The 25,434-nt window shown below is 38.8% G+C and overlaps 1 protein-coding gene across 2 annotated transcripts in view; it reads left to right on the top strand.

Moving 5' to 3' along the window:
- Positions 1-430: 430 nt before the first annotated feature.
- PITRM1 (pitrilysin metallopeptidase 1) overlaps positions 431-25,434 on the top strand; it is a 29,851-nt gene continuing 4,847 nt past the window's right edge. Inside the window, exons 1-24 of one of the 2 annotated variants that reach the window (XR_014317038.1) lie at positions 558-675; positions 852-954; positions 1,763-1,869; positions 5,423-5,574; positions 5,988-6,102; positions 6,212-6,308; positions 6,713-6,873; positions 8,206-8,332; positions 9,034-9,122; positions 9,713-9,841; positions 11,585-11,698; positions 12,174-12,270; positions 14,105-14,239; positions 16,072-16,210; positions 17,341-17,457; positions 18,949-19,081; positions 19,843-19,963; positions 20,724-20,800; positions 21,241-21,406; positions 21,528-21,628; positions 22,576-22,696; positions 23,472-23,543; positions 24,878-24,990; positions 25,141-25,274. Coding sequence is in view for 1 of the 2 variants with exons in the window: in XM_082754868.1 (XP_082610994.1) it covers positions 629-675; positions 852-954; positions 1,763-1,869; positions 5,423-5,574; positions 5,988-6,102; positions 6,212-6,308; positions 6,713-6,873; positions 8,206-8,332; positions 9,034-9,122; positions 9,713-9,841; positions 11,585-11,698; positions 12,174-12,270; positions 14,105-14,239; positions 16,072-16,210; positions 17,341-17,457; positions 18,949-19,081; positions 19,843-19,963; positions 20,724-20,800; positions 21,241-21,406; positions 21,528-21,628; positions 22,576-22,696; positions 23,472-23,543; positions 24,878-24,990 (2,633 nt within the window). In the remaining variant the exon portion in view is untranslated. Of the gene's footprint in view, positions 676-851; positions 955-1,762; positions 1,870-5,422; positions 5,575-5,987; positions 6,103-6,211; positions 6,309-6,712; positions 6,874-8,205; positions 8,333-9,033; positions 9,123-9,712; positions 9,842-11,584; positions 11,699-12,173; positions 12,271-14,104; positions 14,240-16,071; positions 16,211-17,340; positions 17,458-18,948; positions 19,082-19,842; positions 19,964-20,723; positions 20,801-21,240; positions 21,407-21,527; positions 21,629-22,575; positions 22,697-23,471; positions 23,544-24,877; positions 24,991-25,140; positions 25,275-25,434 lie in introns of both variants that reach the window. The other variant, XM_082754868.1, reaches the window with a different exon arrangement.

Below are 25,434 nucleotides of genomic sequence, written 5' to 3'. Positions count from 1 at the left end.
ACAAATGCAGGATTCAGCCCTGGTTTTGTTTCCCCCTTGTTTTTTGTTTATTTTTTTGTTTGTTTTTCCCTCTCAAATTGGTGGAATATGAAATTCACATTTGATATTCATGGGCAGGGACACCTGCAGAGCCCTTGAAAGACATATAACTAATTTGTGTGGTTTTTGTTGTTGTTGTTGTTGGTTTTGTTTTGTTTTTTCAATTTGAAAAAGCAAACAAGCTTTTCTCAAATATTCCCTTTACAGCCAACACAACGTTTGATTTTCCTGAGAACTCCCCAAACGCGCAGAGACATTACACAGAGTCGGTTTTATTTTTTTTATTTCTTGTCGTATCCTCCCCCCTTAACCCCCACCCCCAAAGTCTCTCCTGCCTTTCCCCAAAGTCAAACGTTTTCGGGCAGTGTTCCACCACCACCACACTCCAGTACCTTCCACTCGCGGTCCCACCGCCTCCAAGGCACCCCCGGGTCGCCTCACGCGGCTCCCCCGGGGCGGGCCGGGGCTGCGGGCGGAGCCTCCCGCCGCCAATGCAGGCCGCGGGGCCGCGGCGCCTGCGCTGCTCCGGCTGCGAGCCCCGTCCCCGGCCTGTCCTCCGCTCTCTTCTCGGGTCCCGTCCTGCCGAGCCATGTGGAGCCGCTACCGGGTGGCCGGGGGGCTGCTGAGCCGCGGCCGGTGAGGGTGGGGAAGGAGCTGGGGGGAGCGGGAGGGAGGCAGGGAGGCTCCGGCTGCGGTCGTGTTTTCAGCGGCTTGCCCTCCGCTGCCCTCACCCAGCACGGGGAAAGGCCTCGCTCCCTGGTGCGGTTGCTCCCATCAGACGGTGTTTGCTTTAAAGAGAAGTGTTGTTTCAGGTCTCTGAATCAGAAGTCGTGGAGGTGGAAGAGCGTTTCTGCCAACGAAAGAGCGCTGCAGTACAGGGTAGGAGAGCAAATCCATGGCTTCACTGTACGTCAGGTAGGCATTGCCTTTTCTTTGCGTTTTCTCTTGGTGGGGAAGTGTCACAAGGAGGCCAAATGCCTGCACACAGTGCAAATATTTACATAGATGCTTTGGTTAGTCTTTAAAAACTGATACATTAGTTTCTTATATTTATCCGTCTGCAGCTAAGTTCTCTGGATATCATTAACACATGATCCTGTAGGGACTTTGTTGTCATAGAGTAAATGATGCACTGTAGGAGTATGTGTGTCTGTCACAAATGTTAAATGTTGTGTGGTCTTCTAAAAGTATGGGCAGATAATTGACGCTTCACTGTGTGTTGTTTCACAGAAGACATTAAATTTTATTCCCAGAGTTGCTTTTGATTGCCTTGTTAACAACTTGCAATAGCAGTAATATGTGGAATTTCTTTTTACTTTTAAAGAAAAAAAGCAGAAGCAGAGAATGAAGGTAATCTGCAAACAGTTATTGGTAGCAACAGAATTAGTAGTAGAATTGAGTTCCTTGATTCCTTGGTTTTTCTTTTGCTGCCCTAGCCACTGATACTTGATATGCCTTCTCTTTTAATTCACTATCAGTTTTTTTTTTGTCTTAATATCTATACTGGAAGGGTATAGTTCTCTGATTTTAGTATAGTTTATTTGTTTTTATTTATATACAGTTGTGTTTTTTTTCCATAAAACATAGAAACAAAGACCTTATGTAATACTGTATATGGTGTCATTATGTACAGGATCAACAAACTGATCATTGCTATATTATTCTTAATTTATTTGATCTTATGGCAGACACACTCTAATGTAGATGTTTTCTTCTAATACAGGTGACAGCTGTTCCTGAGTTGTTCCTGACTGCAGTCAAGCTTAGTCATGACAGTACAGGAGCCAAATATTTACATGTGGCTCGAGAGGACTCCAATAATCTATTCAGGTAAAACATTAATGTATGTATAGCACATTCCATCTCAGCATCAACTTGTGGTTTATAAACTGTAATTCAACTTTGTAACTGGATTTTTCTGTAATAACAAAGATAGTACTTACTTTGTGGAACTTCCTTAGAATTATTCATGTTGGAACAAATGTTTCGAGAGCTGTTGTTAAATATGCTGCTCAAAACAGGGTCAGCATTTAACTCAAATGAAGTTCTTCTGAAATTTATTCAGGTAGGCCCTGAAAACTTCCAAAAGCAGAGATTCTAAAACCTCTGTGGGTAACTTCTTATCAGTGTTTGACATACCATATGTGGATTATTTTTTTTCTTCAATACCAAGTTGGAACTGTCTTTGTTTTTATTTATGAATGTCATCACATAGCCTTCTCTTGTGTGTACCTATGGAAAGAACCTGTCTCCATCAGAACCTCATTGTATGTATTGGAAGGCAGCAATTAGACAAGATTCCCATGTCTTCTGGTACACTCAGTCTACCAGATTAGTTGGGAATAGCTGGTCCTTGGTGAAGCCATAATTAGAGACAACCTTGGTTGGCTGTCTCTAATCACCTTCTCTTCTGTCTGATTCCACGTAACTTCTGGGAGGATCTCTTTTATGGTTTTACCAAGCACTGAGGTGAGATTGACTGGTCGGTAGCTCCTGGATAGTTCCTTATTACTATTTTTAAAGAGTAATATTTTTCCTTATTTCTCTTTTTAAAAATGGGTGTGATATTCCCCTTTCTTGAAGTGTGATAGACTGCTTCTTTGCTCTGACTTTTCAAATATCACCATATTTGATGTGAGAGTGGAGAGATATTTGGTGGAGAGTGGCTTAACAATGGTCTGCCAGTTTCCCTCAGGACACTGGGATGCCTCTCATCATATCCTTTGGAGTCATGGATGTTCAGGTTCCTCTGAACTTGATCTTCTCTTACGATTTCCTGCCTTGAGGTGCGGGAACATGAGAGGTGTGGGAAGAGTGCTTGCCCTTGAAAACAGGCAAAAAAAATTGAGTACCTTAAGCTTCTCTATATCAGTTGCCACTAATTCTCCTGTCTTATCAGTGGGGTGCATTTTCTTTAGTATTCTTGTTCTGATCAGTGGGCTTGTATTCTTCAAGTTCCTTGCCAAATTCAGCTCCAGTTGTGCTTTAGCTTTCTTTATTCCACCCCTACGTTCCTGACCAGCATCACTATATTATTCACAGGGTATGTGTTCCTGCTTCCACTGCCCATGCATTTCTATCTTCAGTTTGATCAGGAGGTCCTTCCTCAGCCATGCAGGTCTCCTGCCTTCCCTTCCTGATTTCCAGCACATGGAAACTGAGAGCTCTTGCGTTCCAAGAAAGAGTGCCTTTAGGAGCTGCCGTTTCTTTCTGCTCTTTTTATCCCTGAGGAAGTTTTCCCAGGTAGTCCCATCCATTAACTCCTTAAACAATTGAAAACTTGCTCTCCTAAAATTCAGGGTCTTGTGTTTACTGGACTAGCCCATATCCCTCAAGATCCTAAATTCCACCAGACGTAATCACTGTAGCCCAGGCTGTCACCTTTCTTGACTTCTGTAATTAGTTCACCTGTGTTGGTAAGCAGTGGGTCAAATAATGCTGCCCTGTGGTCATGCTGTCTGTCACCTGGATTAAGAAATTATCCTCAGTGCGCTCCAAGAATTTCCTGAGCTGCTTACAGCTTGCTGTGCTGCTTTTCCAGATACCAGGTTGATTGAAGTCCCTCAGCAGGATCCTAAGAGCAGGATGCTTCCTGTACTTTAAGTAAGAATGCTTCATCAGCATCCCCCCCTTGATCAGATGGCCTGTAATAAACACCAGCCATGAGGTTTCCTTTGTTGGTTTGGCCTCTGATTTTTCACCCGTAAGCTGACAACCTGTTTTTCATTGCTGTTTTTCAAAGGCAGCTCCATGCATTCAATTCTTTTTTTTTTTTTTTTTTTTTTTTTTTTTTTTTTTTTTGCGTAAAGGGCAACCCTCATACATCTCCTTTCCTGCCTGACACTTTTGAATAGTTTATAGCCATTGATTGTGTGCTTCAGTTGTCCCATCAACTCTACCACAACCACTCTCTCAATCTCCCTCCTCAAAGAAAAAGGAGGAGGCAATACAATGGAAAGAGCTCAAGGGTTGAGATAAGGGCAGGGAGATCACTCACCAATTACTGTCTTAGGCAAAACAGACTTAGCATAGGGAAATGGATGTAACTTACTGCCTATCACTAGCAAAATAGAACAGTGAGAAACTAAAAGCAAAGTAAAAACACCTTTTTACGCCCATCCACCCTGTTCTGTGTCCTCCCCCTGAGCCATGCAGGGGAATGGGAAATGGGGGCTGCGATCAGTGCTCCTTCACAGTCTCTCCCTCATGGCCCCTCTCTGTCCCTGCTCCACGAAGGGTCCCTCCCATGGGATGCCGTCTTTCCCAAACTGAGCCTGCAGGGGCTGCCCACAAGCAGCAGCTCTTCAAGAACTGCTCCCACATGGCTCTGTACCATGGGGTCCATCCCCCAGGAGCAAACTGCTCCAGCACAGGTCACCCACGGGCAGCAGCTCCCCCCAGACCCTCTGCTCCTGCATGGGCTCCTCTCCATGGGCCGCAGCTCCAGCCCGGGGCCTACTCCTGTAGGGGCTCTCCATGGGCCGCAGCCTCCTCCAGGCCACATCCACCTGCTCCACCAGGGGCTCCTCCACGGGCTGCAGCGTGGAGATCTGCTCCATGTGGGACCCATGGGCTGCAGGGGGACAGCCTGCTCCACCAGGGGCCTCTCCACAGGCCATAGGGAAACTTGTGCTGTGTACCTGGAGCACCTCCTGCCCTCCTTCTGCACTGACCTTGGGGGCTGCAGGGCTGCTTCTCACTCCCCTCTCCCAGCTGCTGTTAACACAGTAATTCTTTTTTCCCTTCAGTCTGCTCTCACAGAGACCCAACCAACATCACCCATGCTGGTTCTGGCCATGCTGGCTCTGGCCAGCAGCAGGTCCCTTTGGAGCTGGCTGGAGCTGGCTCTGATCTGACATGGGGCAGCTGCTGGACTCTTCTCACAGAAGCCACTGCTGCAGCTCTGCTGCTACCAAACCCTTGACAGATAAACCCAATACAAAAGAGAGAGAGAAAAAAAAAAAAAACAACAAACAAAAAAACTATTTTTCAGCTACTAAACTGAGTAGTAGGGGGGAAAGACTGTATTTCCCAGTAGGATGTAAATCTAACTGTTGATATTGGCTACTGTTGTAGGTTTATGAATTACTTTAGTTACACAGGTTGTCTGCTGAGCCACTTCTGGCTCTAGCGTTTAGTTACGTGCTGAAATATTTTGCGCTACTTACAGAAATAGAAGTGCAGAAGTGTTACCCCTTCTAGCAGCGATGGCTGAGCACTCAACTCAGTCCTTCATAAAAGCTCAGTAACTCTGCATCCCACTGTAAATCAGGTTAGTTACTAGACAGTGACAATATTTCCATAAATCTAAGCTGCAGATGGGAGGTGGGGGCACTTCTCATCGCAAATAAATGTGTTCATCTCTGTGCTGTCTGTCTTACAGTATACAGTTCCGAACCACTCCAATGGACAGCACTGGGGTCCCGCATATCCTTGAGCACACCGTGTTATGTGGTTCTCAAAAGTATCCTTGCAGAGATCCATTCTTTAAAATGTTAAACAGATCGTTGTCCACTTTCATGAATGCATTCACAGGTGAGCCTGAAGTAAATAATACTGTTTAAAATTAATATGGTTTTACTGCAGCAGAACTTTCTGTTGGTTCTCTTTATTTTCCCTTTGGAGAGCCATTATTAAGCGTGAATGAGAGACTCAAAATTTTGAGTGAGGGATTAAGAAACTAACAAGGCAAGGCAACAAAGTAAATCTTGTTTGTTTGGCAGTTACAAAGGCCCAGCAGAGCTGGATTTTTATAGTATACTGTAAGACATTTAAATTTTTGTATGTTTGGCCAGCACAAAGTTTTCTTTACAAATAATTACTTCATATGTCAATTAGTAAATTTCTTCTCTTCCCGTTATTTATACTGATGAGTGATTAAATATGAACGAGAGTAAAATGCATCTCAGTTGTTGAAGTTCTGTTCTTTTACCTTTATTTGTACACAGCTAGTGATTACACACTCTATCCATTTTCAACACAAAATCGCAAGGATTTCCAGAATCTCCTGTCAGTGTACTTGGATGCAGCTTTTTTCCCATGTTTGCGACAACTAGATTTCTGGTAAGTTGTGGAGATGTATGCAAACTTTAGATCTAAAAAAGATTTTAAGACCAAAAAACAAAAACCTCTTGAACTCTCAAGCAACACTTCCTGTATTAATGTTTTTCAGGCAAGAAGGCTGGAGGTTAGAACACGAGAACCCAACTGATCCTCAGACACCTCTAGTCTTCAAAGGAGTTGTTTTTAATGAAATGAAAGGGGCATTTGTAAGTTTTGTGTGTTTGTTTTTTTTTTTTCCTTTAGATTTTCTACACAGCTTCAATTACAGGTTATCAACAGCATTATTGCACCAGAGATATCTGTTCTTCCTTTATGAATCTTAAGTCTTAGTAAAGACAAAATTGTTACATGTTTATTCTTGAAGGTAGCCCATTGAAAGCTTGTTTGCATATAGAAGAGAACCTTGTTAATGGGTATTATTGTAGAATTTTTCTTTTAAGTTGACATAACATAGCTAGTTTTATGAAAGTACATGGGTATCAAAATACTGCATAACAAAATGCTTACGTGGGGAGTTCTTGTGTAAGTTAGGACTGAGGTCTTATTGAGCACCTTTTATTTTTAAAATGTTTTGATGACTTGTACTAAAATGTGGTGTTTTCCTCTTAAGACAGATAATGAGAGGATATTTGCACAGCACCTGCAAAATAAACTCCTTCCTGATCACACTTATGGTGTAGTATCTGGTGGGGATCCGTTAAGTATTCCTGATCTTACATGGGAGCAGCTCAAACAGTTCCATGCCACACATTATCATCCAAGCAACTCCAGGTATCTGAAATTTGTGACTAATTTACTAGGTTATATAGTGACTTAACACTGTATTTATATCTCTGTGAGGGAACAGTGTTTCTGTACTCATTGTCAGCAATATAACCTGTACCCTCCAGCTTCAAAGCAAGGAATCACAGCTTCAAAGCAAGGAATTTGCTTTAGGAAGAAAAGTAAAAGGTGAATTGGAAGTAGGGACTTCTGAAGATACGTGGCTGATGGGCGTTTTCTAGACTCCTTGTGCCTGCTGGGTTATGAGGATTTGTTTGAAAGTTCTTATTTACAGATAATTTACCATGAACTTCTGTGGGTTGGGGGAAAATTGAACAAATACAAAAATACAAAATGGTAAGTATTTGGAAGTAATGGTGGAAAATTACCATACAAGCAGCACAGATGAGTCTAGGGGTTCCTAATCCCCTTCAAATCAACCCAGATTAAAAGTTAAAAGACATTACAAATGCATGGCTCTTTATTTGCTCCTGAATCACATTACTGTATTGGGCTCTAAATAACAGATATCCATTTGAGTTAGACACTAATTCTGTTGGTACTGATAAAGGTCATTAAGCTAAAAGTCAACTTACTTGAAATATGAGGGTGATGTGGAGGGAAATCTATAGTATTCTTTCTTCTGTACTAATTTTGTGGTTAATCTCTTAGTCTGATCATTTATGGAACATCAGCTTGTGATGTGATTGTGAATTTATCATCCTTTATTTTCTCATCATCTCAAGTATTCATTTGTACCTGAGTTTAGATTTTAATCAAGTAATTAATTAATTAATTTGCCTGAGATATACCCCATGCTCATATTTAATCCAATGGAAGTTAGCAATGCTTCTTGTAGGTACGACACTGTACTTCAGCAGTGACCTGCAGAACCCAGCCCTGTTTTATGGATAAATTGAGAAACATATCATAGTATTTTATACATTGTGTGAGGACCATAAGAATCTTGTCTTCTGAAACATTAGAGCGTTGGGATTCTGGTTTCAATTACTAGTATTTTTTTGTTACAAGTTTTGTATATTGCCGCAACTAACTGAATTCTAGTCTTTTGGACTCCAAAGAATAAAACAGAAGCTGAAAAGCGTTGTGAAATTTTACCAGCAGATCTGTGGGTTTTATGTATGTGGCAAAATGTGGTGGGTCTTAAAACTACAGACCTTACAAAGCATGTTGTCTTCTAGATGTAACTGAATCACTGGAAGTTACATGAAATTCAGAAGAAAAAAAACCACCATGAATAAATAAATACACATAAAAGCTGTTCCTACAGAGTTCCTGTAAAATCTGATGTTTAATATCAAACTTCCATTTCAAATGCAGATTCTTCACTTATGGTAATTTTCCACTGGAGCAACATTTGAAACAAATTCATGAGGAAGCGTTGGTAAAATTTGAAAGAATTGAATCGAAGACTGACATCCCAAAACAGAAACTCTGGGAAAAGCCTGTGAGTATTTAAAACAAATAAAGAATATTTTTTAAAGAAGTGCACATCCAATCTTGGAGTTGCAGAAACTGAGTATAACTGAACCCAACCTGCTGGGGTTATTTTGTTTGTTTAAAAGTGTGTTTGTGTGTTTAAAAAAAAAAAAAATAACAAAAAAAACCACACCACATCATTGTATACTTCTCAATTTCAGTAATAACTGCATACAGTTGTTTATTTTCAGTATTCAAATGTACTTGGCATTTGGAGAACAAGCATTTATCAATTTAAAGCATCTGGAGCTAGGTATTAAAAAAATATATTGATACTTATATTGTCAGCAAATGTATCCAGCAAATTTTACCTAAGATTCCAAACATTGCTGTTAAAATAACTTTTCCACTTCATTTATTTATATTCATTTCCTCCCTGGCTTGTGCAGGAGCTTAAGCTTTTCTTTGAAATCAAGCTTAGAGTGTTAATTATGGCCGGATTTTCTTGATCCTCTTCTCTATTTCTGCACTTGTAAAAAGTGAAAATACCACTCTTAGTTTTTCAAGATATACTGAGTAAATATCCCACGTTTATGTATTTATCTATGAGAATCTGTGAAATTATTTTAAATCTTGGGAAAGAAGATGCTATGAAGATACAGTCATTTTTTTATTTGTAAGTCTGATACAAGTTTAGTCTGCATCATATGTACTTATTATACTTTACAGCGAGAACACCGTGTAACATGTGGCTTAGACTCATTTGCTGCTGATCCTTCCAAGCAGACGACTGTCAGTGTCAGCTACTTGTTGACAGAGTAAGTCTATGAAAATAAAATTTTCAATCAAAAACTTGTTTTAGAACTTTCAGGAAGATGCAGGTGTACATAACTGTGCCCCCATCCCTCGTTGCAAATGTCACCTTCAAGTTAAATAATACTGTGGGTTAATACAAATCCTCCTTTAGTAAGTGAAAATTTAAGTACCAGGTAAAACATATCTTGTCCTTTTCTTTAGCAGGTAGAGCTGAGGATAATCAGCCATTATATTACAAAACTATTCATTGGATTAGGCTTTGGGAACACTGGCTTCTTGTCTTTGAACTTCCTTCAATGTGCAAGCTTTTTCGTATGACCCAAATTCTAACTTCATCCATCCTCATAGCCTAATTGAACTTGCAGAGCTTTACTGCTTGTTATGATGAGTAATTCAAGTTTATGAACACACAACATAAACCTGGAACCCTCTTGGTTTCCTAAATTTTGGTGTGGTGTTCATAGGAGGCAGTTATTTTTCCCTTGCCTCCCCTGTATTTTTTAGTAGAAGTAATTATTCTGAAATTAACTCGGTGTTTGGTGTGACGTATTTCGAGCTTGATGTTTTCTAAGAACTAATAATTTTTCTTCAGCATTACAGACACCTTTGAAACTTTCACACTAAACCTGTTGTCTTCGCTGTTGGTTGATGGACCAAATTCTCCTTTTTACAAAGCCTTAATCGAGTCTGGTGTTGGTACAGATTTTTCTCCTGATGTTGGGTAAGTGTTACAAGTTGCATTTCATCCCTATAAGCAGTATTGGAAGAGTTACAAATGAATATCAAGTTGGGAAAAGTCATCTCTCATGCAGGCAACGTAGGCCACACCAGATGAATCTTAAAGGTTTTTCCTGATGAACTACTATCAAGTGTAATTTTTGGCTTGTCAAAATAATTCAGTGGAAGCTGTGTTAGTGATAACAGTAGTACAGCTTTGTTTAATGTTTATCAGCAAGAAAAATGCATAGATAAGAGCACGCTATGCTTTCAGTGTGCTAGTTGCTTGGAGTGTTTCGATCTTGTGCGTTTAGTATTACTCAGAAAACTGTTAAAATTAGTTCTTGCTCTTACTGCGTACTGTTACATTTGCTCTTTTGCTTTAATCCTGTGATTTAGTAGTAGGTAGGTTTGGCATAAATGTGCTTTTGTACAATTAGGTGATACTAATTTGCCACTGCCAGAATATGAAAGGATATGTCTGCCAGTATTGATTTGTTCAAATTGTAGCTTTTGCAAACAGTCTTCTGAGCTAGCTCTCCACTGCAAACTAGATGGGTGGATTCTCTTAACCTAACTATAGGCTCGGTTGCTCATTATAGTTGGACTTCAGTGTCGGCAGAAAGAAAGAATCACTTTCAGGGCGTGATTCAGCTGACTAATTTTAAAATCGAGGATGACAAAAATCATGCTTTGTCTCTGCTGCCTCAGATGTTTGAGTGGGAAACTTAAACATACTAATCTAGTATGTTTGTAATGCCTTGGGGTACTCTACATGGCTTGAAATCGTCTCTATTGGGAATGCTACAAGACCTGCGTCATGAATTCCAATGCTATGTATACATCTTAATACCACAGGGCATTATATCTGTTTTCAACCAGTGAAGTAGTGATTCAGTTGTTTTATAGTTCCTCAGTTAAGCCTTTTTTGGGCTAACTATACTAATTTGGTGTTGATTTATGGAGTGAATTGTCTAATATGCATTAATAACTCTGCAGATGAATCAATATAAAGACAAATTTTGAGTCCACAGATCCTTAATTTGACATCTGAGTCTGTCATTGAACCCTTCTGTAGGTTTTAGATGTGGAATAGTGAATGCTTAGCGTTGAACACCTCTTGCTTTTTGTTTGTTGTCCTTGGTCTGAACAGCTACATTCTGCATATTTCTGCAAGTATCAGTTTGTCTCTCTATAGTGGAGTTCTTATTGTTAACTATGTCTGACAGGGCTACAACATTTTGTTGCTGTTGTTGTTTGGTAGTACTGAAAATGATTGCAGCAAACACAGAACAGTTCACCTTCACCATTTGCTCTGCAAATAATGCTTTAAATGTACTAATTTAAAAGTTCTGTTTCACTAACTTGCTTAAGTAGAATATATGTGTTTGGCTTTACAGGCAGCTACAATTTTCACTTAACAAAAGAGACTTTATTACCTGAAAGTACTTACTGATGAACTGGAAGATGAACAGAAAAGAATAGAGCTTCTTTTTCTGTAGCTGTTTGTCTTTCTCTAATATAATATGCCATATGTTTTCCTAACAGTGTGCTACTACTACTTAAATTGAACAAAAAGCGCTTTAAAGTTCAGTTTCTTGTCTCTGGTAATTATTATTTTGTCCAGCTTTTAAAGTCCTCTTTTTATGCGAAAATGATGAATGAGTGTGTTTCCCCTTCTACCTTTGCTATAAAGTTTAATGCTGAAGTTCTAGTACTTGTAACTGAGTTGAATATTTTGTTCCAGGTTTAATAGCTCAACAAGAGAAGCCTATTTCAGTGTGGGTCTACAGGGTATTGCTGAGACAGACATTGATACTGTGAAACAGATTATTGCTGAAACAGTTGATGAAGTTATTGCGTGAGTAATATTAAATTTATAAGAATACTGTTAGTTCTCTCATACAGTCTTTTACAATTAGATATTTATAGTAATATAATAATATATTAATGTATATATAATAATACAGGCACACATATTAATATACCTTAAAATTTTAGGTACGTTTTAAAAAAAAAAAAACAAAAAAAAACTTTTTTCAGTGCTAAATGCACTGAAGAAAGTTATATTGCTAAATATTCTTAAAATTTTTATCTGCTACTTCCTCTGTTGTGGCATATTCATCAGCATAACCTTCAGGGGTTTAATGATATTAGTGCTGTTTTACTAAATGACACAGCATGATAAGATTATTTCATATCGATTTTAATTCAGTATGGAAATCATCATGTTGTAATGCTTCCTTTATTGATGTTATAATTCATTTTCATAATTTTACTTAGAGTGATTAGTACTAATGGATATGATTTCCTTTTCTCTTTACCCCTTCCCAAAGGAAAGGATTTGAGGAAGACAGGATTGAAGCTCTACTGCACAAAATTGAAATCCAGCTGAAACATCAGTCTACAAGTTTTGGACTTGCCCTGGCATCAGTAAGTCTGTGTGTGTGCTTGTGTATGTTGTGCATGGTTTATTTTTGTTTGTTTCAGACATAGGCATGGAATTTGCATTCTACACATTAATAAAATATGGGGTCATTTTGTAGGCTCTTAATACCTAAAACTTTTCATTTTATGGCTTTTTTTTCTTTGTCATCTCTTATACATCTCTCCATTATTTTCAGTAGTCTTCAAACCATTGCTAGACTCTACTCTGTAGGACTTAATCAGGCAGTTAGCCTGTTGTCTTTGCCTGAATAGTAGCTTTGATTGCAGTAGGACTGATTACTTCTGTAAGAGAGGAATGTCATGCTGGCTCTTGGTACGTTTTGGCCAGTTGCCCATGTATTTTTATAGAAATCAAATCAAATGACTGTATTTTTCTTTGGAATTTAGGGTTGTGCCACTATAATTTAATATAATTGCTAGCCCTACCATTAGAAGGACCTTCTTCTCTGTGATTTATTTATTTAAAACATCAATAGGAGAATTCAGTAAGCCTGGAGGTTTCCATTTGTTTCTAAATTGATCAAAACAGTAGAAATTGCGTTCTTGGATGGTGGCCTGTTCTGGCTTGCTTACTTTTTATCTGTGCAACTGTTAAAAACAATCAGTCTCCTGATACTCTTTTGTCCTTTTAGATAGGTTCCACAAGAAAAGCTTATGGAGACTCAGGTTTCCAGGTAGAAGAGATCAGCACTTCCCTCTCCATTTTCCTTCCTTGAAAAGTTGTAAAGAGCAATGAATTCTCCTCTTAGCCTCCTTTTCTCCAAGCTAGACAAACCAAGTGTCCTCAGCCTCTCCAAACAGAATGTGTTCCAGCCTTTTTACCAGCTTTGTTGCCCTCCTCTGGACGCATTCAAATATCTTAATATCATTTTTATATTGTGGAGACCAGAACTGTCCACAGTATTTAAGGTGAGGCTGCACCAAAGCTGAATACAGCAGAAGAATCCCCTCTTTTGAGCAGTTGGCTATGAAGGGTTTTATGCACCCCAAATGTGATTTGCCTTCTTGGCAGCCAGGGCATATTGCTGGCTCAAGGTGAGCCTGCTGTCAGCCAGCACCCCCAGGTCCCTTTCTGCTGAGCTGTTCTCTAGCCACTCCTCTCCCCATCTGTACTTTGTCCACCATTTCTCTGTCACAGGTGCAACACCTGGCATTTGCCCTTCTTGAATTTCATGTCATTGCTTATTGCCCAATGCTCCAGTCTGTCTAGATTCCTCTGTGAGGCTCTCAGCCCTCCAGAAAGTTAACAGCACCTTCCAGTTTAGCATCAACTTGCAAACCTGCTAAGGATGCATCTTAACTCCTGTGTCCAAATCATTGATAAGAATATTACACAGAATCAGCCCTAGAATTGAGCCCCGGGGGATACTGCTAGTGAACAGATAGTTTCATCTGACTGATAAGGTAAATGAGGAGACTGTTATTTATATACTGTTTTGCATACACCTCCTGTTCCCCTTTTCCTTCTTTCCCTGGCTGAAAGTGAATTTACTTTGAATCTGAGAGAGGAAAGAATATTCCAATAGATTTCCAGAATACAGACATACACACCTATGCAAAAAGAGGAAACGGGGGTTTGGTATGGTAAAATTGGAGGAGGGAGTGGAGGGGACAGAGGGACAGGTGATGATGACATAGTCCTTTAGTTTGAACAAACACTTCAGCAGCATCCCCCTCCTCAATCTATTAGAAGTATGCAATAGCTATTACTTATCATCTATATATCGATAGTAGATAAGGTGGTTTTGGAACACAAATGCTGCCAGTTACAGAAATATATATGAATTGTCCTGCTTACTTAATTACCCTTGCCTTTCAGTATATAGCTTCCTGCTGGAATCAGGATGGGGATCCAGTGGAGCTTCTGAAGATTGCAGATAAAGTCTCTCGGTTCAGGCAGTGCCTCAGAGAAAATCCCACATTTCTTCAGGAAAAAGTTAAAAAGTATTTTAAGGTAGGAAAACTTGCAGGAAAACACCTGCAGTATTGATTTTTGAATCACGATTTTGTATTTAAAATTAATTTGAAGGGATCTGAGTTGTTCATACTGTCTATTTTTAGAAGTAGATGAACAGCAGCAATTCTGAATAAAGCATGTTCATTTTAAATAGTTGAAGTGAAAACTTTTTAAAACTGGAAAAATTGGCCATTGGACGTTTGGAAACACACACATTAGAACACTGAGAAAATACTAATGTTTTAATGTTTAAAATACTGTGATGCCTGATGTTACAGAAAGACACATGAGTCTTTCCTAATGAGAAACTAAGATGTGGACAGCAGTGTGGACCTAGTAATGTTCACTGACTGCTGTCTGAATTTTGCTGTCAGCACTAATTGCTTTTTGCTCTATTTTCTTGTTTTCCTATCTATATGTTCTACTAGAGTGCTTTTCGATTTAAGGACGGTGAAGGTATTATGACAGTGGATACTTCTGAATCCCTGCATTAGCTAATGGCAGAACAAAAAAAAAATCCAGTGATAGCAGTGCAAAAGTGTCTTCTGTTGTTTTTGTTGGTGGTTTTGTTTTGCTTAAATTCTTTGGGTTGTTTTGAAGGACACATCTATTATATGGAACTGCCAACCTGATTTACTAGTGAGTGAATGGTGGTTTGCATATACTCAAAGGCAACAGGACATGGTGGCATCAGTTGAAATCTGATTTCCTAAAGGCATAATTAGTGTCTAGAAGTAGTAGGAAGCTATTAAGCTTTTGGCTTTTGTATTAAGAAATATGGGCATGGTATTTTTAAGAATGTCCTTTACTATGCAGTTCTGCTGAGAGGCCTAAGACAAAAGCATGACTCCTCAGGAAGTAATGAGGATAGTTGGGTGCTCTGATATCCAAAGATTATGTACCTTATATTACACACTGTGCCTGGAGATTAATAAAGCAGGAAGGCTGTGAGCAAAAGAGATGTTGTTCATCCTATCCATTCAACTGTGCTTAGTTGATTTTATATTTCACTCTCTAACTTTGCAGTCAGTCATGTTTCCGTAGTATTTCCATATAAGCACAGGGGAGATAAGCTCATAAAACAGAGAATCCGATTACATTGTCCCAAATTATTGGCAGTGAATCTCTGTGACAGATGTTGCTGTTTGACTCCTACTTTTAATTGGACATTTTTGAGGTCACTGTCTCTTGAATAGCCTTCCGTTATTCTCTAAAATGGAAAGTGATTGAGTAATTTTGTGATTAAAATTCCACAATACAGTATAAACAAAAAGAAATTCACCAGCAGTTCTAACACTTGCATAATGCATGGAGTTCTCTAGCAGCAAGACTGATGTAAACCATTTCTGAGCAGGATAAGGCATGCCCCTTTTACATCATATGGGATTTCTGTGCACTCAAGCTTGGGCAGGTTGAATGAGGTGTTTAATGAAACCCTGCTGTATTTAACTAGATTCCCAATCTTAGAACATTCTCCAGATATAACTTCTGGCATACTGCTCTGTAGCCTTATATGCAGTTGTTTAACCTTGATTTAATTAAACTAATAAGTACTGTGTGTTGTTAAGGGAATCTGACTCCACACTGAAATTTCACAGAAGGTTGTTCATGCTTGTTCGTGTGGTAAACTGTCTCTCTTCTCCACCCTAGCAGCAGACTGCTGTTCATTAATTGAGAAGTTTAAATTGCCTATTTGTGATACTTTTGATAATACATAAACCAAATGATGTGTATCTTTTCTATTTCTGATGAAGCAATAATCTGAGGCAAAACAGGTGAAAGTAGCCCTCAGAATTAATAATGCTTTGTTTTGGGATACATTTCTGCAGGATAATCCACATAGATTGACTCTGTCAATGAGTCCACAAGAAGACTACTATGATAAACAAGCAAAACTGGAAGCAGAAAAACTGAAAAAGAAGGTCAATGCTCTTTCTGAAGAAGAAAAAAAACAAATCTTTGAAAAAGGTTAACATGCTTTTTCATCTTTTTGTTTGGGTAACTGTTTAAGAACACAACCTTTTTTTTTTTTTTAATGTTCTGTAAAATGCCTGAAATTTTTAGATATATCAGGCATAACCCAGCATTTGTTCTGAAAAGGATGGTATTTTTTCATTGGTGGTGGAGGTTGGAAGCTTGTGTATATGTGTTATGGGCCTATGCAGTTTACTGGTCATTCTAAATTGTATTATGGGTATACTACATTAGTTCTAACACTCAGAAAACAGAATGATCAAAGTCTCCAGTAGGACAGAAGAAAGGAAATTATTTAAAAATATTAACCTGGTTCTTTCGTATGATAGCTGCACTAAGTACAAGAGGTATACCATGATTTATCTTAAAGCTCTTTATTTTTGAGTGTATGATGTTTGTTCCATGCTCCTATAAGATTTACATTTTGTAACTGTACTTCTCTTTTCTACGTAAAGAGCTAACTATAGCAATAGCTTTTGACTTCCTCTGAGGAATAACTTAAACTTGGAAATATGGAGCAGTTATGTCATTTTGTAAAAACTGTGTTCTAGTCACAGAGATTGTGTAGAAGAAAGGTGGAGTTAATGTTCAGAAGCAGTGTTACTGGGAGGGGTAATAAGGGAGCAAACTGCTTTCAGAAGACGTCTCCTTACAAAGGTAAGTTTGAGGCTACTTAGAGGCAGCCAGATAGAATCTGAAAGAGGATGAAAGTTGTGAAAACACAACTTAGGTGCATTGGTGTACAGACTGAGAACTTCAGAAAGATTTCTAATTGGTTAGATTTTTACTGCAAGGTCTCTGTTGCCTGGGTGGTGTCTACAGAGCTAGACAACAGGGCAGGCTGGCAAATATCACTTCTTTAGGGTTTTAATTACATGTAAACAGGATGCAAAAGGAGAGGGAGAGGCTGGAAAGAGGATTTACAAAGGTACACTGTTCTATTCACTGATATGGTATGATAATATTCAGAATTCTTCAATACAGTGTTTGAAAGAAGAGTTGATAGAAAATGCTGAACTTCAAACTCTTATGTTTTTCTGATCTGCATCATCTCAGTAGGTTTTGACAGCATTTTCACTAGAAGGTAAAAATTACAAACACTAGTATTCTGCTTTCTTTATTAGGTTTGGAATTAATTGATCTTCAAAGTAAACCTCAGGATACCTCTTGTCTCCCAGCTCTAAAAGTGTCTGATATTGAACCCAAAATCCCATTCACTGTGCTGGAGACAACACTCACAGGTTGGTATAACCAGTATTTTGTCCTGAAAAGAACATTTGTATTGTTATCTGGCTACTCGCCAAGCTGTTCCTCTTCTTTGCTCTTTAAGAAATGCGTGTACCTGCTAAGCTGTAAACAAACACTAAACAAGAGTAGTTTGTGGAGAAGGAAAAGTCAGTCATTTTGGCCTGAATTGTTTGTTTTTGCCAGTTTGTCAAAGTTGAGCTAAATATGATATCCAAAACAAACTGTGATAACACTGTGAGTCAAGTAAAAGCCCTGACCACCTAGCTCCTGGCTTTGTTGTCAGTGTTAGCTTGCCAAAGCCAAGCTTCCAGACTCTAAGGCTGTCTTTTTTATTAGGCTTCAGAGCTGTACTGGAGTAAAGTTTCAAACACAGAGTACCTAGAATCCTTTGAGTGAGATTAATAAAAAAATAAAATCTGAAAGTGAATCCCACTTTACTGCCCATAGCTTTTCATCTAGTCCATCTCCTTTTCATCTAGTCCACCACCTGGGCAGTACACAGTTTGCAGTGATCTGCAGAAAATTCTTGCCATCACCTCTGAGGGGTGATGTGGGGCTGTTTCCAGCTGCAGTTCAGCTGCCTGCTCTTCAGTAGGAGTTTGGCAGTAACACTCCTGATGCAAGCTCCCTGCCTTCTGCTTTCTCATTGCCTTGCCTGCCCTGCCCTGCGGTTAGAAAAGTCACTAGGTGGTATGCTCAATTACTCTTGAGCAATCCCCTTGCTTTCCAGAACTTCAGCTTGTTACAGGGTGCAGCTCTCCTGGCAATGTGTGCATCAAGCCTTTGGTAGTGTCTGCTTTCCCTCCCTCCCTATTTTTACAGAATATGGTGTGTAGGAACCATGAAGAAAAAAAATGGTCATCCATCATAACTGCATTGACAGTCTGCTCTAGTTTTGCCAAGGCTGTCCTGTGAGTTGATAGGAAACAAGAAATTTTAGATCTCAATTTTGTTATGGTTCTGTCAAAATCTTGCAGGTAATATTGCTCTACATTATATTTTTAACAGATAATTTTCTGCTAAAATTACCAGCAAGTGTCAAGTGCTGCATAATTCTGATGCTGAAATGACCTATTTTGTGAAAATCCTAATGTGTATTCCCAGTACCCATTGTTACCCAATGTTAGAATAGAATGTACAGTTCAGGAACCATTTTTCCTCAACTTTTGAAGTGATGAAGGTGAAAATATGGGAGGAAAAACTTCTTGAGCTGTTCAGAAACAAATTACAATTCCATTATTTGAATATTACCTCTAAAATGCATACTCTGTCAATAGAATTCTCCAGATTGTCCAGATATCCTTTACTTTACCATGGGCAGAAACAAACAAACAAAACCAACAACCCTTCAGTCCATCATACAGTGCAATATTTGAAGTTTAAATAAGTGGCTCTGAAGTTACAGAAAGTAACTCTAACAAGAAATGCTTTTGTTTTTCAGAAGGAAAGTGTTGGTTGTTCTTTTCTTGTTTTTTGATCCCTAGCTGATGAAGTTCCTGTCCAGTACTGTGCTCAGCCAACCAATGGCGTGGTATATTTTAGAGCTGTTTCCAGCTTGAACACTCTTCCTGAGGAGCTCAAACCATATGTACCGCTGTTCTGCAATGTCATTACAAAGTGAGAGGTTTACTTTGCTAGAAGCTAAAGCAGTAAGATGTAATACAACTTACTGAAATAATACTTTTTTTAATATTTGAAGTAGTTGTCCTTTTAGGAAGGAGGTGCTGATAAGTTGGTGTGCTGCAGAAACAATGGTTCTTTCCTCTCTCCACTGAGTTGCCATCTACTTTGCCCTTTTCCTTTAGTCTCTGCTTTGCCTTGTTCCCTAGTGTCAACACAAGCATTCCCCAAATAGATTGGAAACTTGATCTAAATGAAAAGTAGCCCAGGAGAAATTGAAGTTTTCACTTTTTTGGGGGGGTGTAGCATCACAGTGGTCACAGAAACACTGACCGTATCATAGGAGCAAGAGTGGCACAGGGTAGATGAAGTGACATGGACCAGAAGGAATCTGTTTTTTGTGTTGTTTTTGTTTGTTTGTTTGTTTGTTTTTGTTTTTGTTTTTTGGTGGTGATACCAGCTTATGTGATGTTGCTACTCTAGTTCAACATGGATGTTGGGTGAACAGTGTTGGGGTGTTGTGAAGTCTGCACACTTACTACGCCATTTTGAAATAGCAGTGGGTTTTAGCTAAAGAGTTTGTTGTATTACTTATTTTTTTAATATAAATTGTGAAGTGTTATATTTGTTTGATAATGCCCCAAATTACTTACTTGCTAAATTAGTATTGGCCTAGCAGTATCCTTTGCATTTGGTATATGAGTTGTGTTTTTGCCATTTAATGAAAATAGAAGTAAATCTCTGATTATTTTTCACAGGATGGGTTGTGGAGCCCTTGATTACAGGGAACAGGCCCAGAAAATAGAGCTTAAAACAGGTGGGATGTCTGTCAGCCCACATATCATTCCAGATGATTCACACCTGGATGTGTATGAACAGGTAAATTAATCATAAACATCATGATGTTAAATTACAATAAAAGCTCTGTAGTTAAGGGTCAATCACGGCATCCAGTAGAGGGTCAGCTAATGTGCATTGAAAGCAGTGTATAAAAGGGCTTGTACCTTTTTGTGTAAAATATACAGTTGACAATTACAGTATCAATATTTTGTGTTAAGGGAAGTGTTTGCAGTTATCTCTTTTAAGATAGTGTTTCACTAGCTTTTGTCAACATGTTTCTGAATGCTGCAAAAAACTTCGGAAACAAAGCACAGAGGAGAGAAAGGCATAGTGTTGCACTATTGCTGTCAATGTATATATGTCACAATCCTGAATGTTTTCAGTATTGTCAGATCTTAGTATTGGGCATAAAAGTTTTAGCAACGTCTCTTAAGATTTTTCAGACTTGCTGGGGTCTGTTTCCTGTAGCTTGCTCCCTATGGATTGTGAAGTTGAGTTAGGGGGGATCCTTTGCAGAAGGACTCATCCCCAGAATAGTTTTACTTGTACTTTGAGGAAAAATAAAGTCTGTTTCTGAACTGCTGCTTACTGTTGAAAAAGAGTAATTGACAGGCTTGTTTTGTGTGAAGATCAGTCATATTTCATGATTTTAGTAGCACAGCCTGTATTAAAGTGGTTTTGTGTTGTGAAGCATTAGGTTGGTACCACTGCATCACTTCAATTAAAAAGTTCTTGCTCTTTACTTGTTCCATTGCTGAAGTTTTTTTTTTTCCTGTATGTGTTTCTTTTTTTCCTTCAGGGTGTGCTCTTTTCATCTCTGTGCTTGGACAGAAATCTGCCAGACATGATGAATTTATGGAGTGAAATATTTAACAAGTACTGTACATTGGGTTTCCTTTTTTTTTCCCTTGTGTGTTTGGGGTTTTCTTTTTATTTCCCCCTCATTCCCCAACCATTCCCAACTTCTTAGAGATTCTACTGTGAGATTTGCTTTCATAACTGTATCTTTGAGTGGCTTCTACTTTCTAAATTACAGATTCACAGACTAGCTTATGTTGGAAGGGACCTCTGGAGACCATCTGTTCTAACCCCCCTGATTAAGCAGGGCCACCTAGAGCAGGTTGCTCAGGACCACATCTAGACAGCAAATCTAAGCATGTCATCCTTTGTATGACTATGTAGTGGATTAATTGGAAAAATGATGGTCTAAAAGCTCTTTGTTGAACTTGGGATAATGAACGAATGAGTCAGTATTGTGAAAACCCATCGGCGCAATTTCGCCTGAGATGTAGAGAACTCCTTCTACTCTTTTTCAGCCCGCGATTTGAGGAGGAAGAACACTTCAGAGTGCTGGTTAAGAAGACTGCCCAGGAACTGTCAAATGGGATTCCGGATTGTGGGCATTTGTATGCCTCTATTAGAGCCAGCAAAAACCTTACACCTTCTGGAGAACTGCAAGAAATGTTTAGTGGGATGGATCAGGTGAAAAATTAATGTCGTCTTTTAGTGAGGCCCAAATCCTCCACTTTGGAATTAGAGTGCTAAATTTTTGCTGGTTCTTTCTAAGTGGCTTCATCTGTAGTCTTTCTGCCTTCCTGCACAGGTGAAGTTGATGAAGAGAATAGCAGAAATGCCTGATATTAAACCAGTACTACGCAAACTACCACGCATTAAGAAGTATCTATTAAATAGTGACAACATCAGGTGAGTTCCAGCTAAAACAAAAAGGGGCCGTTTGGTTAGAGAGAGGCAATGGCCTATGAAAGGGCATTTCTTAACGTGCTTTCTGGGATGTTGGGGTTTTGTGAAACAGAAAACCCAAGGAATTCATAAAAATGTTTTTAGTCCACATTTTCCTACCTTAAGAACTTGATGGTAGTTATGGTTTATTTTGTTTGATTTTTAATATGTTTATGAAACTTAAGGCAAATTTCAGATGTAACTGTTGCATCAAAAGTGATTAAACCGTTTGTTGGGTTTTACAGAAATATTCCATCAACATTTCTGCTTTTTTTTTTTTTTGAAAAGTGCCCAAGATAGAAATACTATTATAGTGTATTATATCAGTTGAATATAGTTTTTTGTTTTTCTTCCTTACAGAAAATAGTGGTATTTTGAAATCTGCTTTATGTATATATTGGAAAAAGTAAGAGGGCGTGTTTAAGTGCTTAGTATCAGAAGCATTAGTTTGAAAAATACTTTCATTTGAGGTGACATTAAATTGCAACATATTGTTTGCAAAGAATAAAATGACGAATAAAGTTACTGAAATACCTGTGCTGTTCAAAACCATGGGACAAAGGAGGACATTAGTTTCCTTATGAGATGTTCCTATTTTGTAAAATCTGTGTAGTCTTGTCCTGCGCAGAGAAGGAGGTCACAGCTACTGCTATCATCAATAGTGAAGTTGGTTTGGGGCAAGCAAAGGAACAAAGTAATTTGAATTTATTTTTTTTTGCATGCCAAGTGCTACATTATGAGTATTTTTTTTTTATTTCTGTGATAATGATTATCAGTGATCACAGATCTCACATTCTGACAATTTAACAAAGTATTTAGGAAGACATAGAGGTGCAAATTATGTTGGACTATACAAAACCACAAAAACATTTAAAAAAAAAAAAAACCAACTCAATATGTGCTTTTAACAGATGTTCAGTGAATGCAGCACCTCAACAGATATCAGAGGCATCTAAAGAAGTAGAGAAATTTATAAAGGGCATAACTAGAAGTAAAAAAGAGAGAAAACCTGTTCGACCCCATGTGATTGAGGTAGGAAATGACTTCATTTGTGACTAGTTCATCAAATACCGTTGGATTTGATGTTGTGTAAAGACAATTGTGCAATCAGAAGATGATTCGATCTAAAATATTGTATCCATGCATAGATGTCTGAAGAAATTTGCAAGTCAGCTCTGTGATAAGCTGCTATGTTTCCTCACAGTACCTGTCTTCACCCTGTAAAATAGACAACAATAATCCTGTAGATCAGCTGTCAAATGTTACTCTGAGGTGGATGCTTTTGCATGGGATGAAGGAAAATAAATTCTTCTGTTCTCTGTCACATAAAACTGTAATTTCTTTTTTAGCTTTACTTGGCATGTTAGCCAAAGGAAAATAGGGAATTGTGCAGTTCCTTAATTGTTTAGGAATCTGTTTCGTTATCTGGATGGACATTTGGCACAGAGGGTACTTGGCTCAATCCAGTTGACAAAGGATCTGCTCCGATAATGTACATCTGTATTAATTTCTGAGACTGGAATAGGCTCCCAGTTCCCTACCCATGAAGGAAATAATTGCCTGAAATTTTGGGGGGCTCTTTAATCTCTCTCTTGGTGTCTTTCAGTACCAAATTACTCTTCAAAGGAAATTTATTTAGCTTTGAAATACAAATGATCGAGTAGGTTGCTTATGTGTGTGAAGACACATGGGCTGATGGTGGTTTCAAAAGCTCACACAGGAAGTTCAAGGGAGTAGGGACCATATTTATTGTAATCTTAGTTTCAATTGTTAAATCACCATTTAATATGGGTTGTGTCTCTTGTAGAAATCTTCAGAAGTCAAACCTGTGGGAAGCAAAATGCTTAATTGTTTGCAGATCACAAGGAAACTAATTAACGTAAGTACATTATCGGTTGAGGATAGTGCTACGTACATTTCTACACTCTTACTCTATTGTTTCTCTAAACCATTCGTCAAACTTCTTCATGTTTCTATGTCATCCTTTTTGTTGTCTTCCCTTTGGTTCTGGTTTGAAGATCATTTAGCTGACTTCCTATCTGTGCATGCAGGAAATTCCCGCTTATGCTGTTTCTTGCAAGTAACGTTTACAAGATTTTATTTTTACCTTGGTTTCTTTCACAATCAGATCCATGTGGTGTCACTCCAAGTCAGCCCTTTTCCTTCCTCTACTCCCTAAGTTATTTTGAATATGAATAACACCTGATAAAAGAATATCTGTGACAATTAAGTAAAAATGAAAATTTTTATTGACTATATGGGAGAAACACAACTTGGTGTATCCTGAGCATTGAGCTAAAAGGCAGAGATTGCTCAGCCAAAGGTGGTTCTTGCTTACAAGTCCAGCATGTAGTACTGGGCCGGGCCCAACCAGCCAGAGATGTGTGAGGGGCTGGGGAGCAGGTTTGTGGAGTTAAGAAACATTTGGAAGCATTGAAATGAAATTTTAAATGATTCTGGAGGTGCTTAGGGCTCTGCTTATGCTTAAGTAAGCACACAAGCAGGTGTATGTGTGAAAGAGACAAAGAAGTGAGTGCTGCAGGGACCTGGAGACATGAGAAGGACTGGAAGTTTTGAACTGGGAGAGTCCCCATCCTTGGAGGTATTTCAGAGGCGTGTGGACATGGCACTAAGGAACTTGGTTTAGTGATGGGAGCTGGTTGGTCACATTGATGGTTTGACTTGATAATCTTGAAGGTCTTTACCAACCTAAATGATTCTGTGATTCTAAGTAGAAGTCAAGTTTATTGCAGGGGATGTGTGAGCAGAAATTGATGTAGCTGCTGCTGCTCATAAAACAGTGGGGGGGGTGTCTTTTTTTTTTGTCCAGTTGCAATATCTAAAATTGAGTAGGAGTCAAACATGATGGACATAGAAGTGGAGAGTTATGAACGCTTGGTTCAGTCCAAGTAAAGACATGTTAAGAAGCAAAGACATGTTATTACCAAAGCTTTTTGGTAATAACACAAGGCATGGACAGCTGAGATGCTGGTGAGCAGCGATGGGTAGCCTATGTACAATATCCACATACTTAAGTTTCCTAAGGCAGTTGTATTACTGGATTGCTAACGTGGGGCAAGATGAATGTCACTGATTGCAGTACAGGTCAAGTGGCAGCTTTACCGTCTGTGTGTTTGGTGGCACTTCATAGTCCTCAGCTGGCTAAATTGTCTCCTATCTGCTAACAGTGCCAATAATGCATTTTTCTCTTAGGATCCTACTTTCAAACCATGCCAGATGAAGACCCATTTTGTACTTCCTTTCCCAGTGAACTACATTGGGGAATGCATTCGTACAGTTCCCTACACAGCTACGGACTATGCAAGGTAGGAAACATAATCAGCAGGGAGCTTTGTATGTGTGTTGGGTAATGCAAAACAAAACAGGACTGCTGAAAATGGAGTGTCAATTAAAAAAAAAATGCTTTGTGGTGTGTTTGTGACAAATTCTTTACAGACCAATCTTCATGTTGCTAGGTCCATAAATGCGCTGTTTTGCCAAGTGCTGAGATTAAGTAACTAGGGGTTACTAACCCCTAGCTTCCAAATAACAGCCCTGCTTACCTGGATGTGTCTGAGGTGACAATCCTATTGCACTAACAAAGTTACAGGTAGGAGGCTGCTTTTGTATTTGATTACAGTGACATAAGTGGAATAATCGAGCAATGTTCCAAAGTAGCAACAATTCTTACAATGATGTGACATTGCTCAGCTGTTACTAAATACTGAGTATTGTTATTGTTGTAGATTGGAAGAAGCAGTGCATAGTAA

The sequence above is a fragment of the Aythya marila genome, assembly GCF_965140915.1.
Source record: "Aythya marila genome assembly, chromosome: 2".
NCBI lineage: Eukaryota > Metazoa > Chordata > Aves > Anseriformes > Anatidae > Aythya > Aythya marila.
Note: the sequence above shows the minus strand (reverse complement) of the source record. Positions and strands in the feature narration are given on the sequence as shown.